Source organism: Diadema antillarum, unplaced genomic scaffold (genome assembly GCF_040938485.1).
Source record: "Diadema antillarum isolate AM-2024a unplaced genomic scaffold, OU_Dant_1.0 seq00000460_RagTag, whole genome shotgun sequence".
In the NCBI taxonomy this organism is placed as follows: Eukaryota; Metazoa; Echinodermata; class Echinoidea; order Diadematoida; family Diadematidae; genus Diadema; species Diadema antillarum.
Genome location: NW_027271431.1, coordinates 3,855,808 through 3,872,415, shown reverse-complemented (window position 1 = coordinate 3,872,415; position 16,608 = coordinate 3,855,808). Strand labels below are relative to the sequence as shown.

The window sequence follows — 16,608 nt, the reverse complement described above, 5'->3', positions numbered from 1 at the left end:
GTCGAATCATGACGAGTGTTTGAAAGCAGTACACAGGGTGGTTTACAATTCTCTGCCTAATTGTTACATTTATTTTTGGGCCTTCCTGAGTTGGCGGTCACTAATTTTGTATTGTGATTGTGGACAAGGTGTTGTATAAAACGAATAATTTATGATTTTGTTCGTGCATTGGGGCACGTAATACCGCACTCGGCGCGAGATTCGCCACTGGTCTATTCAACGCGGCGCTACGCGCCTTGTTGAATAGACCAGTGGCTCATCTCGCGCCTCGTGCGATATTCGTGCCCTATGCACTCACAACTCATAAATTATTCGTATACTAGCATAACTGAACTTCACTACTGCAATCACACCATTTATCTATTTTCTTCATTTTTGTAGCCCTCACAATAAAAACAGAAAGAATATATATATATATATTCGACTTGAGATTCTTTTATGGGATGATCTTTTACGTAAAAAAAAAAAAAAAATTATAACAATAATATCAATACTGTTTCTACTATTCTCCCCTCCCAAGAGCCATTCTTTTGAGTTCTACGATGAGCTCGCAAAGTGGGTAAAGTTACGTGCACAAGTGGCTGTGACATGGGAAGGGTGCATTAAACAGTCAGTGGGCCTGGCCATAATCTAACTAGACACCTGCAGCGGCTAGCTCCTTTAAATACACCCACAGAAGGGATACCTCGCTCTACTTTTAAGCACTCCTGCCCTAGCAACCAAATATCAGATGGAGAAATGTCTGTATGGGATACTGAATGCCAATCTAGCAATGCCCCCCCCCCCCCCCTTGCCAGTTAAGTGGCTACTTATCACAGGAAAGCATACGCCCCGTACTTGTGGCTTGATATATGTACTGTGGTGATGCAATCACATTGAGCTGAGCAGGAAGGCAGCCTTGTACTAAAAGGTGTCATAATACAATTAACTAATTGACTGCAGGGGGTGAACTGTATGTTGAACATGACCCTGGTTTTAATGGCAGTCCCAGCTCTATTTAACACCCATGATTCAGATATTTTGATTCAGACAAACTGATTTTTTTTTTTTAGTCTACCTCAAATCTTTAAAGGGATCATATAGTTTTGGTTAAGACCTAATTTCACATTTCTAACATTTTTGGTGAATCTACAAGAAACCTCTTATGCAATATGAAAGAACATGTAATTCCAAGAGGAATTCATCATTTATTTGATGAAAATTGGTTTTGAAATGGCTGAGATATTCAACACAGAGCGATCCTAATAAAAGGTGGGACCCACCTTTTATTATGATCGCTTTGTTTTACTTTGTTTTTGGATGTCTCAACCATTCCAAAACCGATTTTCATCATATAAACTTTGAATTCCTCTTAAAACGGTATGCTTTGTACTATTTCATAAGTGGTTTCTTAGTATTTTGCACAAAGTTAAAAACCCAATCCTCATCTCCACCAATACTATACCATCCCTTTATGAGAGGGCATCCCTAGGAAAAAAGTTCAACCCAAAAAAGAAAACACTGTTTGATGTGAAATGATCCAGGTACAATCAACAGACTGTGAAAAAACTTGAAACCTGAATAACACTAAGAATGTTATTCAGTAATGCTACAGTCACACACGGCCGGATTTCAAGAATTAAAACCGTATCAACCCGGTTCAAGCCGTAGAGACCCGCATTGACCCGCATCGTAACTCGTATCAATTCCTGATGGATTCCGGGGGCTATGATACGGCAGTGAAAAATTTTGGGTCATGTTCAAAATTTTCTCACGGATTACAATTCTGTATTGATATCCGAATTGACCCGGTTCCAACCGCATTGACTCGCATCGACCCGCTGCAACCTGCAGCGTAAAACCGTATGGACCCTTGCCGTATACTGCATAGCCTTCATGCAACAGATGATGACAAGGTCTACATCCGGGTCAGCGCGGATCGCAGCGGGTTGACACGGGTCGATATAGGAGTCGAAAAGGATTCAGTTAAGGATTTAAAGTGGATTTTTATACGGTTCGATACAGGTCAATACGGGTCTCTATGGCTCGAACCGGGTCGATACGGTTTTAATTCCTTATGGACCCGGTTCGAAATCCGGCTGTGTGTGACTGTACCATAAATTACCCTCCATTCCGCGACTAATCCTGCTCATTTACACCCGGATCAAATCCGTTTTGTGACCCGGCCGTGTGTTACTGTAGCATAAGAGTCCTTCTGATTGCAACATATTTTCTGCATGAAATAAAGCACTGCATGCTATTTCAGAACAAAGAGGGCAGTCTAACATTTTATGCCAACTGTATGACAGAGGAGACGCTTCCTATGATGCAAGAAAAAGGCAAAATATTGAGAGAAAACTATTTCTGGTAAAATCTTTTCACCAAATTCTTCTTTGATTCATTGACTATAGTCTAAATATAACAGCTGATTTACTGAAAAAAAAAGAACAATAAATCTCTCTCAGATCTGACTGGCTTCTACAGGTGTACCACTAATACCAGAATAATACTGATTCTGTGAATATTCTGGGATATTAAATTATAGAAATATACATGTATGAATGTATGATTCATCATCTTGGACAACCCTACACCGACTAAAAGATCTCCCATGCCCCACAGGATATTCAGAATTCTGCACATTTAATAAATCACAGAGCTCTAGTTTTCTTTTCCTAAAGTTCTCACTTTTGAGGTAGAGGAAATATGTTGTTTTTTCCCCCTGCAAATGGGTCATCTGCAGAAAGCTGACAAAACTCTGCATGACTATTACATGGTTTCCTCATTCTGTCATACTCTATTTATTAATTAAAGTATCATTTCTTTTGATTTTCATCAGCTTTTTGTACATTTATAACCTTTGGGATAATTATGAACTGCAATGGCCCAGTGTCCGTAGATTAACATTTGTCATAACTTTATAATCTTGGTTGAAGTTCCAGTAGTGTTTTTGTTTGTTTGTTGTTGTTGTTGTTGTTGTTGTTTTTTTTTTTTGGGGGGGGGGCTTTATTGAAAAAATATAATGAAAAATTGTATTTGCACCATATCAACAGGAAAAGAAATATACCAATCGTGCTTTTAAAGGCAAATGTTTTAATATCTTTAAAGCTGAAATGGCATTGGTTCTACATCATATGAAACAGTTCCTAACTACTTCCTGTAGTGAATATCAATACATGATACAATGTAAGGTCGTAAACCAGTGCTGGGTATACTTCATACACAGCCATGGACCAAAATTATGGCGATTTTAAAACACCTCCCTCAATTGTGGGGGTGGGATAATCCATTTACCACCTGGTGAAAGGATACCTACCAACCTTGAAGCACATTGAGCGGAGCAAATGGGCACAAATCATGCAGAAGCAAAAGCTGTCATCAATTTCTAAATTCTTTCTATCAACAGTTGTTCATAAAGATATGAACTGCACATCTTTTTACACTCGTCCTTTTCTGACTGAGAAGTAGGAATGCCCAAACTACAAATACTTGGTCACAGACGACACGTGTCTTATGGGATGACTGGGTCATAGAGCATTAACCCACTCCATACTGAATTCTGAAATGCCCATACACTTAATACACAGAACACCAGATTTCCCTATGGTACAGGTTAATAGGCAGATGGACACAAACAAAACAGCGGGATTTTTATTGTAATCCAAATACCAAACTTTTTTTTTTTTGGGTGCTCATTCAGGTGGACAGAAATATCTTGTTAATTGCAGATTGTGATATTTTGTCAACCACCTTGCATGTGCCTCAAATCTACCAAAACAAAAGTCCTTGCCCCTTGTGTTCGCGAGTGTTTGGAATAACGGGATTGAAAATATTAAGATTAGGCTATTTTCTCTACGATTCAGAAATCCACCGCAATGCAAATTATCACACTATTTCTCAAATAATGGCAGTAGTTATGTTCAGACGACAAGCCCTAACCTCGAGGTTAAGAAACCTTGAGGTTAAGCTCTTGCCCCCTAACTTAGACGTGTGTCCACACGACGAATCTTAACCTCGAGGTTACGAAACCTCAAGGTTAAATTCCCGCCCCTTTGAGTGCGTTGATTTTTGTATCCACACGGTGCTTAACTACGAGTGGGGACCCCCCGCGGCTCGTGGTTAGAGCGCTAACCATAAGATTTCTCGTGGCTCTTAACATCGAGCTAACCTCGAGGTTAGCTAACTACGAGTGCGTCTTCACGGGCCCTAACTACAAGCTCTAACCTCGAGGTTAAGGCTTGTCGTCTGAACGTAACTAATAATTCTGAAATGATCACAAGATTTCTTGTACCGTGGAGTGCAATGCTGATCGCACTATTTTATGTCCACACAGGCAAAAATCTGAAGATATGGATCACGATGCAAATCTTGAGATTTGGACCCCGCTAATCGGCATCAGTGTGAAAGACAATGATTAATGTGGGCTTACCAGGCTGCTTGTCCTTGAAGTAGTTGTAGTACTGTGAAAGGTAGGTGAGGATACTGAGCTTGTCAGGCGACGATAAGTTGACCATGTCTTCAGGGTCCAGGAGGGCTGGGATGCCAAGCTCACGTTCAGCCACCTCAAAGGCCTGATTCCAGAAAATGATGGATAGATGGATGGATGGATGAATGGATGAATGGACAAATGGTTGGATAGATGGAATGATGAATGGAGGGATGGATGGATGGATTGATAGATGGGTGGATAGATAGATGAATAGATGGATGGATGGATGGATAGATATAAGGATGAATGTACTTGTATAGATGGATGGATAAATGAATGGATGGATGAATGGATGGATAGGTGGATAGATGGATGGATAGATAGATGGATAGATGGATAAATAGATAGATGGATAGATGAACAGATGGATGAGGATAAATGGATGGATGAATAGATGGATAGATGAATGATAGATAGATGAAAGAATGGATTGATAGATTGATGGATGGATGGATGGATGAATTGATCAATGGATGCAGGTAGAAGATGATAAAGGAAGAGGAGATGGAAGAAGAAGAGGAAAAATAGGACAAGAAAAAGGAGGGGCAGAAAGATGAGAGAGATCAATAAAATGAAGAGGAAGAGGAGGTGTGAGAAAAATTGAGGAGGAAGAGGGTAAGGAAAGCAAAGAGCATAAATATGACAGACAAAAAGAAGATAACAAAAAAGAAACAAAAGAATGATATGATGAAGAAGATAGTGATGGAGGAATATAATAGTAGGTTCAGGGGTAAAACAATTGAAGAAAGAGAGAGAGCAAAAGAACAAACACAATATTAGCAATTGAATGTAGATAAAAAGAAGAAAAGCATATTCATCAAAATGCAATGAATCGAATTTCATACAATAATTCATTCACAATTGAATTTTTAGAATATTGAATCTATGTCTAATATTGTATCCTACATTGGTAGATGCTGCGACAGCTACATAATGTTAATTTTCACTTTCAAAGAAGATATTGTTTATCAATCATACATGTATATCCTGCTTTTATACAATATTGAAAGTGGTTTAGCTTTCCTTACAAGTATGTGCTCTTTTCAAAAACTTTAAAGCATTAGGGTCCTACAGTACATCCTCTAGTGCTGAAACAAGCTCAAATTAAACCCTCATATTAAAATATAAAACTAATGCTTACATCAATAGGCCTACTTGGTAGACAGAAATATACACATGTGAATCAAACAATGCAACAAGATGTTATATTTTCATTTTGTATCATCATTCCAAGTGTATACATAACATTTCATGAAGTAGAACTCAGTGCATTGATCAAGAAGTTTGCATTCCCTGATAGGCACTGACACAACCTTTTGTATTAACTTCTACATACAATTACACACTGTCAGAGAGCAGTCCATAGCACAGAGTCCAATGTGTGATGCTTGTATTGTATAGATTGTTCATGTTGAACCTTGGTGTTATCACAAAGCATCAAACATGAATGGAGCCACAAAATCCTGTTTACCACATACCTCTTGAATGAGGCTCAATATACAGCCTTGTACAGTGTCAGAGTGAATAACAATGTAATGCCTTACAGAAACTGCTCTTCATGTCTCTTTCCATTGTAATGCTGAAAGTGTTTCACTGAACTCATGCTCATGAATGTTTTCATGTCTTCATCAGCACATGAGCTCATATCAAATCCAAAATGTGATTTCAGAACCTGTCGTACCTTCTTTAGCAGTATTTTCCTGTATTTCAACTTAATAATAACAAAAGTGGTTTCAAAGAAGGAACTCTCAAAAACACTCTCTCAAAAAACAACAATCAACAACTCAAATTAAAAGGCAAAAATAATATTGGGGATACTTTGAAAAGCTGCATTTAGCAAAGTGGGCTAACCTTTCACAGTCCATGGGTGTATGCAAGGGGGGGTCGGGAGGGTCGTACGACCCCCCCCCCCCCCAAATTTTCAAAAGGTCCACTTTTTGTAAAAGACAATTTCTGTTTTTCGAGGGCTTTTTACCCTGGGGTCTATGTATTAGGAAGGTGTAAGGTTAGCTAGTTAGCAACTTTTTTTAAATGCACTTATGCAGTTTTCAACTTACCGATTAACGAACTTACAAGTGACCAACACAGGTTTTATCACCAATTTTAACATGATGAATGGGTGTTTTTTTTTTAAAGTATGCTGAAAAAGTCACTTTTGTATGCACCAAATGGCCCCATTTTAAGATATAAAATTCAAAAACTCCCTACTGTGGGAGGGGGGACACCCCCCTCCCACACCCTCCCCCCGCTCGGTCGCTCCGCTCCCTCGCAAAGGTAAAGGTCCAAAAACTTTGATTACGACCCCCCCAGAAAAAATCCTGGATACACCCCTGCAGTCAGATAGCAATAACATGCAAAAATAATGGCTTAAACTAGAAATGTCGCTACGGCGACTGGTGTATGCCTCCGCAATAATGCATGGTTCTCCTAATAGGTCTATAGTACAATGTCTTGACAATGTGTGATGACAGTTTCACACAATTGGCAAACTATTAAAATGACAGGTTTGCCACAAATGTGCTGAATGTTCACTTTCCTAGAACTAGGTTCAATTGGATGAATGATTAAAACGTCAGAGTGCAGGTATTGGGGGAACTGATGATTTTTACTTGACTTTTGACCCTTTTATAAGTTTATGCATTGAGTAATTTTCAAGGTATTGAGAAAAAGTATAATTTCAGTATCAAATGGTAAAATCGAAGTATTATCTAAACCTGGCCTTTGACCTTTGACCTCACAGTTCCTAGAGAATCACTGTTAGGTAGAACATGCATAAATATGTAAGTTTCATGATAATACCTTGAGTTACTTTTGAGATATGGAGGAAGAAGTGCAATTTAGCACTTTCACTTGACCTTTGACCTTTTGGCCTTTGACCTTTTGGCAAGAAACTTCTCACAGAATATATATTGGGTTATACATGCATACATCAAGTTTAAAAAAAATCCTTCAGGCATTGCATAAATATAAGGAAAGTAGTGATATTTTGAGGAGTTGACCTTGACCTTTGACCCCCCTGACCTTTGACCCATGACCCCCAACTTCCCTAGATAATCACTGTCCATCGGTACATGCATATAATATACTAAGTTCCATGAAGATACCTTGAACCATTTGCGAGATATGGAGAAAAACATGAAATTTCAACCTTTTTTCACAAAATACATGTAACCTGTGACCTTTGACCTTTGACCCCATGACCCTAAAATCTGAACAAAGTATTATCTCCCCAGGTTATACCCTCATACCAAGTTTGATGTAAAACCACCACACGGTTCTTGAGATATCGACAAAAACAAAACGGGACGGACGTACGTACGGACGGACGTACATATGTACGGACGTACGTACGGACAGACGTATGGACAGATGTACGGACGGATGGATGGACGGACGGACAACCCGAAGACATAATGCCTCCGGCCACTTCGTTGGCGGAGGCATAAAAAGGTTCAAAATTAAGGAAACTAAATCTATTAATATACATGTTGATAATTGCATGAAGTGTGATCAGTTCTATAGAGATATCTTGATCTGTGAAATTATCCCTCATTATCTTTCTTGTATTTGCTCCAATGCTGCAAACTTGCAAAGCATCATTTTCTTAAAAGAATCATGAAATTTGGAAGTACATTGAAAACATTAATACCAAAATATGAACACAGAATTGAATACAGCAGAGATGTTGAAACTTTATTCATGTGTTTGTTAATTGTGTATAAAGCTTATCTTTTCTAAATAATCTTATCACTAAACAGCTTGTGATAAGTAACAGACTTCAATAAAACATCAACTTAAACAAAGATTTCAGGTCACAAAGAAAAAAAGGACAAATAGACATAGGCTGACTGTACAATGAACTCATAAAAGGTAAATAAACAACAAACATTTGGCAGTGAGTCATGGATAAATCATTCAGGTGGGACTAAGGTGAGATCTGTGTGTGTGTGGTGTGTATCAATCAGTCTATGTGTATGTGACTGCACAAAAGAGTAAGGTGTATACATATAAATGAGTATCAAATGCTATGCCGTGAGTGCATAGCCAAACCTAATTGCATATCAACCTATTTTCCCTGTACAACTGTTTGAGCCTGCATATCGTGCAAAAACTTAGAATTTGGCCCTGATAATGATTGATGTTTGCAAAATTTGACGTCACAGATCAAACTACATTTACAAGCCGTAGTATGTACATGTAGGCTTACTAATTAACTTGAATATTAAAAGGAAGTTGATATCTTGTGTAAGCACAAGCTGGTACATTAAGTGTGGTTATGCATAAAAGATATGTCAATATCTAATGGGTCTGTAACAATGATTTTCTAGGAAGGGCTAAAATGATACGGCCATCACCGCTGAACTTTATTCTAAACATGAATCACAGTAAAACCTGTAACATGAAATGTACATATTGAAAATTGAAAGATGATGCAGTTCTTACACAATTGCTTTCAATCATTACCATCAGAAACCCCTGTATTATGCACTACATAAATATATCTTATTATCATCAATATCATCAACTACGTGTCATCTGTCAAACCAATGGGGTATTGAAGTAATATCAACACATCACCTAAAGTCCTATAACAATTAGTCCAATCAATCATCACCACTGGCAACTTGGATTGGTGGGGTTTTGTTGTTGTTGTTGCTGTTGTTGTTGTAATTGTACTTGTTGTTTTTGTTGTTGTTGTTGTTTATATGTTGGTGGCATTTTGAGGTGGTGTAGTCAAAAGTATTGATGAAGAATATCTATTTTTATCCAAGCTTACCTTGTGAAATAAGAGCAAGGGCTAGGATATCTGAAAATGAGTCAAAATATGTATAATGACAAGGATTGACAAAGTTCTCTGTTGTAGTTCATGATACCAAAGCAGGTGAAGGTCTGTAGTATGAGACTACACCCAGCCAGACCTTGGGGCGGTACCCTCTATCCTGAACATGACACCAACCTCCATCCCTATGACCTCTGACCCCAACCTCCATCCCCATGACCCCTGACATGCCCGTTGGGAATTCCAGCTTTACACTGAACTGGTTTGTATTAAACTCTCTGTGTATGTGTATACGTGTGGAGCAAGGTCATACAAATGGTAGTTGTGCTGCGATCGCTCAGAAATTCTACTCTTTACATGTATCATTGTCTTGGCACAAATTGTAATGGGCTGTCTCTATTTCTATCACTTCCCATGATAAACAAATGATTAGTGGTGAGCTATTTGGATGATCAACATTTCAACACTTTCTTGATTGGTAGAGAAACTAATCCTACATGGAAAGGTACTGGAGGTATCACTTCCTTGATATACAACTGTACAGTACAGTACAACCAGAACTCACTTATGAAATACAATATAATACCATTCCTCTTCCACAGATTAAATGAATGGCCTTTCTCGATTTTAATTGTTGAAACATTATTTTTCTGAAGGGAAACTGGATTCATAGGCCTACATGTATTTTGATCAGGGCAACATATTGTGCTAATTTACTGTGTACGATTTAGGGGGGCCTACTTGATTACATACATTGTACATAAGAATGTAGATAAACAAATGTTATCAAACTTCCCTACCACCCCCCCCCCCCCCCATGAAAAAAACCACACACACATAAAATTCAAACAAATGCAAACACACAAACAAAGAAAAAAGAGACTTGATAAAAGAAAATTAAATGAAATAGTATCATTTCTGACATATAAATTTTCCTGAAAAAACAAAAGCAAATACATGTTGCAGTAAATTTTGACCTACAATGAGCAGTATTCTCGACAGCATCTTGCACGCTGATACATAATCACATGCCATTTATCTAACAAGGTTTTTATTTTCGCGAATTTCGCGAATTATATGTCATTCGCGAATTTATGCGCGAGATTATTAACTTTATATGAATGCAACGTGCCTATGCACATGCCTCCAATTATTACTAACTGTACTCCAAAATAACAAATCTGACCAATTGCTTAATTGTCACGAAGTCCTGATTCACAAAAAATTAGACTTGCTTAATATATGGCGTATACAGTAGTTGTAAACAGAACTATCTTTAATCATTATTCATTCCTACAAGACATGACCTCCTGTGTGTTCCTTGATTTCAGAGGTCACATTCTGTGTCAGTTCTGTATTCGGTGACTTACGTCGTTATGCTTCTATGCACTTGTGAGAACACCTACTTGTTTGCTCAGGAAACCGCAGAAAAAGTCAAAAGGGCATAATTTCCTCTTTCACTGAAAGGAATAAGTTTTGAGCTAAACAAAAAACTGAAATGATGTTAACTGCTACAGTATTGACCTACTCTATACAAGGCTTTGAATAGTACAGTGATTCAGCATGATTAATTATAAATAGAACCAGCAATAATGAAAATTGCAAACTAGAAGTAAACTGCAAGATTTCTGCTTATTGGTCAAATAAACACATTACACAAAATGATTGTGAAACACTCAACAAGAGCATGGGTACTACAATGTACTTTTATCATTTGATCATTATTATAGTCTTGATGATGATGATGAGGGTAATTATGATGATAATAATGATGAATCTACATGTATGTGAGAATGCTGTCAGTATAAAGACCTCTGGTTGTGAGGTCTGCGACAGAATTTGCTTTAAAGGACAAGTTCACCTCCATAAACATAAGGATTGAGAGAATGTAGCAATATTAGTAGAACACATTATTGAAAGTTTGAGGAAAATCAGACAATCCGTTCAAAAGTTATGATTTTTTGAAGTTTTTGTGCAGTACCCGCTGGATGAGAAGACTACTGCAGTGTATGAATAACTTAGATGTCACATGCGTACAACAATATAAGGAAAATATAGAGAGAATTTCACAAAATTCCATCTTTTGAAAAAAGTACACATTCCCCTGACTCGTTACCAATACATGTTATGGGTAATATTATTACCCCTGTCCTTAGAAAGAGGCAAGTCAATTGCTCTTTTATTATGCGAAAAAAGTGAAAATATGTTGAATTTTCTTTTATATTTTCTTTATACTGTTGTACGCACATGACTCACAAGCTGTAGTAGTCTCCTCATCCAGCGGTTCCAACACAAAAATTTAAAAAATTCATAACTTTTGCATCGATTGTCCAATTTTCCTCAAACTTTCACTGATGTGTTCTACTAATATTGTTGCATTTTCTCAATCCTTATGTTAATGAAGGTGAACTTGTCCTTTAATAAATTGCTTCACACAAAGACGAAGAAGGTGAAGAAGGGGGAAGAGATCATTTAACCAAACACGAAACAGAGCTGTACCGGAAAGCAGAAATCAAGCTATCGTTTCAGAGGTGTGAGCACCATTTCATGTGGGTTCTGTGTCTAGGCACTCAGTTAGATTATGACCCAAACATAATGATGATGGTATTATCTTATTGGGAGAATTACACCACTTTCTATTGCCCTTGCAGAGCCCCTAAAATCATTGATATTACATTTGCCCTACAGATACCTAATCTATTTCAGAACATCAGATATGCTGAATTTGTAGTTTGTAGTCTCAGTAAGCAAGTATAAGAAGCAGTCCTCTGTGGGTTTGTAACAACCTGCTACTGATACAGTGAAAAATCCTTAGCGTAACCTGAGGTCATAAGGTCCAAGAGGAATTCAATGCATGTAACGAGTGGACCTAATGAGGACAATCTTCGTTGTAGTATTCCCTGGGATATGAGGCCATTGAATGAAATGGTTATTATCCAGACTGAATGATTTTGGCCTTCTTTCAGAATTTCATTCAGTTTTTCACAGTTCGGTAATTGACATCGTTAACTGCTGGATGTTTGTAAAATGTGTTTATCATGTAGAGCTTTATTCACTGTTGTGTGCAAACATGGGCTAGCTCATTAATCAAGTCTTATATGGTGTTTTTACTATATTACCTGTAGGCCTACCTCTAATACTTGTACATGAGGTTCTGGTGCTAGTTTTCCAATGACAGCTCAGCCAAGTTGTTGTCACGACAAATCAACTTATCAACTTTGTTTCTGAGTTCTCTCTTGAGAACATGTACAAACATGCTTTGATATGTTCTGTATGACACCGGTCAAGGAAGCGAAGTCACAGTCGTATTTGATAAGAAAGTTAAGTACCATACAATCATGATTTAATATTCACTATGATTTAATATCACCTATGAATTGCATTATTTTACATCGGAGTTTAAAGATTAGATGGAACTGGAGAAATTCACTAAATCTGCACAACATCAGAGCAAAAAAAAAAAAAAAAAAAATATGGAGAGAAAAATACGAACAATAATCTTTCAAAATGTGATGATTGTATTTATTAAGTATTAAGCATACAGTCAACCTTGCCTAAGTCAAATTCATTTGGGCTGAAGAAATAGCTTCGACTTACAGAAAATTTGACCAAATGAGAGATAAAATCAAAAGAATATACAGAAAAGAGGACTTGAAAAAACCTCCCACTTCTGAAAAGTGATTATTCACGTATGCGAGGTCAACTTAAGCAAGGTTGACGGTACAATATGCATACCATCATAAAATTTGCAACTAAGAGGCTTTTGAAAATCTTGTATCTAAAAGAAACGATGAAATTTATGAATAACAAAGGCTGAATCTTTTTAATCAATTTTACCTAATGAAATACTACACATTAAACAATGAAAAGGCACAGCACCAAACCACATAAACATATGGTTTCTGGGACTTGATGGTCAAGCATCTGACCACTGACAACCTCTTGAGTGTGATGACCACAAGGTCTGCCACATGGATGGGTGTATCTCTCTACAGCAATCAAAACTTTTGACAAGGAAGGAAATTATTAATTGATCAGGCTTAATGACACGAGGACAATGGCCTGAGACAAACGGCTTGAACTGTAAGGATGAATGCACTCTCCTGGTCACACTGATATCCCAGCAAAGTTTGGTTATCAAAATGAACATTTTTTTTTAATGAAAACACTTTGATGAACAGGCCTGTTTTATTTAACATGAAATAAGAATCCTTGTTTATAATATGAATTAAAAGACTCAGCCATACAAATAATGTAACAATGCTAGTGACAAAATACACTGACTTAGATGACACAATACGTACTAGTATGTTTGTATGATGCCATATGGGAACATACAGTAATTGATTTCTAAGAGATTATAAACAAATAATCTCAACTAAAATTCTGATTCATGTCTCAACATTTGAGCAATATTTCTAAAACCTGCATCACATTCATTGGTTTGTACAGACTGTATATATCTTCTTTAAAACAGGCTATAAAGGGTATTTTTTCATAAATTTCTTCATTGTACAATCATCATCACCTTTTTTTTGGGGGGGGGGGGGGGGGAGAGAGGGGGTGCCCAAATAAGGAATAGTCACAAAGGATAATTGCAATGTGTTTTGTCTCCTCTGTGCAAGCAATAAACGATGAAGGGAAAATGGTTACTTTCCACAAGAGTCTGCCTATCTCATACAGTTAATACTAGAAAAACTCAAGATTGCACAATCATATTTCCCTAACCCTCACCCTAATCCTGGCATTAATCCAGTTGGCAGCCAAAGAAACAACCAGTCATGATGTTAAGTAAAGGGGACACCTCCTGTACATTGTTAAACTTCCAGGCTAATCTATGCATTACCAATAGTTACAGAGACCATTTAGCTATTGTTTAATAACAGTCATCATTTGAAGCACAATATGATGAAAATGTGTGCCATCAATTTGGCAGTCACTGTGTAACCCTGGTTTGTGATGTCTTCAAAGACTTTCAAAGAAGAAGAAGAGCAACAAAAAAAAACCTAAATATTAAGGATTTTTTTTCGTCTATGGTATCAGAACTAGATACAGACGTAAAAGGATATCGGGGCAATTACCCCCCCCCCCCCCCCCCCCCCCCACCCGGCTAAATACTTGGTTAATGGTAAGGTTTCAGTAAAGATTAGGATTAGGGTTAGGTCGTTGTAGGTTTAGGGTTAGGAGTTTGGGTTAGGGTTACGATTAGGTTCAGGATTAGGATTAGGTTTAGGGCCATGGGGAGGGTCCGGGGTAATTGCCCAGGGAGTAATTGCCCTAGACCCCAGAATTTTATCATGTTATGTGACCTGTAATCATGAGGGCCTGGTAAGAGATAACAAACATCAGTTAATTCTAATTTCTCTGTTTTGGGATTTCATCCATGAACTGTCTCTAATCTACATGTATCTTTTAATGCATAATTCTTCCATTTTCATTTTCCCAACACAATTACTAAAGTGACGATAAGCTGCCCCCAGGCATATAGTATTATAAACTGCCTTCTCTTGTTGACAGGTTCATATTCGTAATACCACAGCGATGACATATACCTCATAAACACATATCTTTTAAATTTCATAACATTCCCACACATATTGTTTAACCACTTTGAGTTATTACCCACGCCGATGTAATCGGCAGGGGGTTATGTAAAGGGTTCCGTATGTTTGTTTGTTTGTTTGTTTGTTTGTTTGTTTGTTTGTGTACAAGATAACAAGAGAACGGGTAAACGGATTTGCACGAAATGTTCAGGGAATGTTTGGATAATGACAGGAAAGAATCGATTAGATTTTGGTGATAATCGGTTGACCCTTGCAAATTCTGTGTGACCTTGAAGTTTTGACCCCATGGTATAGTGACCACTCCGAACATTTTCCGTTTCTTTGCGATTTTCCGCTACCATACAAATATGGCGCGCCATTTGATCAATAATGCCGATTAACTGTTCATCGCCGAAAAACACTGTTTATCGGCGATAAACACTGAAAAAACACTGTTTATCAAGTGATAAACAGTGTTTATCGAGAAAAACTATGTTTATCGACCAAGTGATAAACAGTGTTTATCGAGGAAAAACTATGTTTATCGATCGACCGATAAACAGAGTTTTTTGTGATAAACACTGTTTATCGACCGCCGATAAACGGTGTTTATCGAGAAAAATTCAGTTTATCAGTTGATAAAGGTGTGATAAACAGAGCTTCATCTTGATAAACAGAGTTTATCGCTTGATAAACAGAGTTTATCGCTCGATAAAGTGTTTATCGCCGATAAACAGTGTTGTTGGTCCATCGGCGCGCCATATACAAAAGCGTATCTCCCAAACGATCCGACTTCGCTGCATGCAACTCTGTTCGTAAGACGATCCAACTTCGCTGCTCAACACCATTCGTAAGAATTTCGAAATTTACGTTTATTTGAGGAACTATGTCCTTCTTGATTTATGAAAGTTCGGGGTTCGCTCTCCGTCGTCACAAACTGTCCCGTATTTGGTGATTTTTCAAATTAACATTGATTCTTTTTTTGTTTGTTTGTTGGAGGAGCATTCCTCAATCATGAAATAATTTTGCTCGGTCCCAGTCACACTGCACGATATGCGCACTCATTGTCAATGCGTGTTCAAGGCCGGTGAAAATGCATCGCGCTCTACCCTGTTGGCGCAAAATTGCATCGCGGACGTTGCGGCGCTCGTTGGTGACCGAATACTGGTGCAGTAGATATTTGCATTCAACCCTTGCATTGAATAATTGCCGTAGGGGGGTAATTGCCCAGGGGGTACGTAAATTTTGTTTTTCTTTTTACCCACGCCGATGAAAATCGGCAGGGGGTTATGTAAAGGGTTCCGTATGTTTGTTTGTTTGTTTGTTTGTTTGTTTTTTGTTTGTTTGTTTGTTTGTTTGTGTACAAGATAACAAGAGAACGGGTAAACGGATTTGCACGAAATGTTATGGGGATGTTTGGATAATGGCAGGAAAGAATCGATTAGATTTTGGTGATAATCGGTTGACCCTTGCAAATTCTGTGTGACCTTGAAGTTTTGACCCCATGGTATAGTGACCACTCCGAAAATTTCCCGTTTCTCACTTTGCGATTTTCCGCTACCATACGAAAACATAAACTCCCAAACGATCCGACTTCGCTGCTCAAATGTTAGTAAGAATTCCGAAATTTACGTTTAGGCCTATTTGAGGGACTATGTCCTTCTAGATTTATGAAAGTTCGTTCTCCGTCATCACAAACTGGCCCGTATTTTGATGATTTTTCAAATTAACATTGATTGTTTTTTTCGTTGGAGGAGCATTTGCTCGGTCGCAGTCACACTGCACGATATGCGTGCTCAATGTCAATGCGTGTGCAA

The 16,608-nt window shown here is 37.8% G+C and overlaps 1 protein-coding gene across 1 annotated transcript in view; it reads right to left on the bottom strand.

Annotated features, from left to right (window-relative positions):
* LOC139733101 (uncharacterized) overlaps positions 1–16,608 on the bottom strand; it is a 102,911-nt gene that overhangs the window by 64,434 nt on the left and 21,869 nt on the right. The window contains exon 3 of the mRNA XM_071643943.1: positions 4,409–4,550. Coding sequence (XP_071500044.1) covers positions 4,409–4,550 — 142 coding nt within the window. The remainder of the gene's footprint in view (positions 1–4,408; positions 4,551–16,608) is intronic.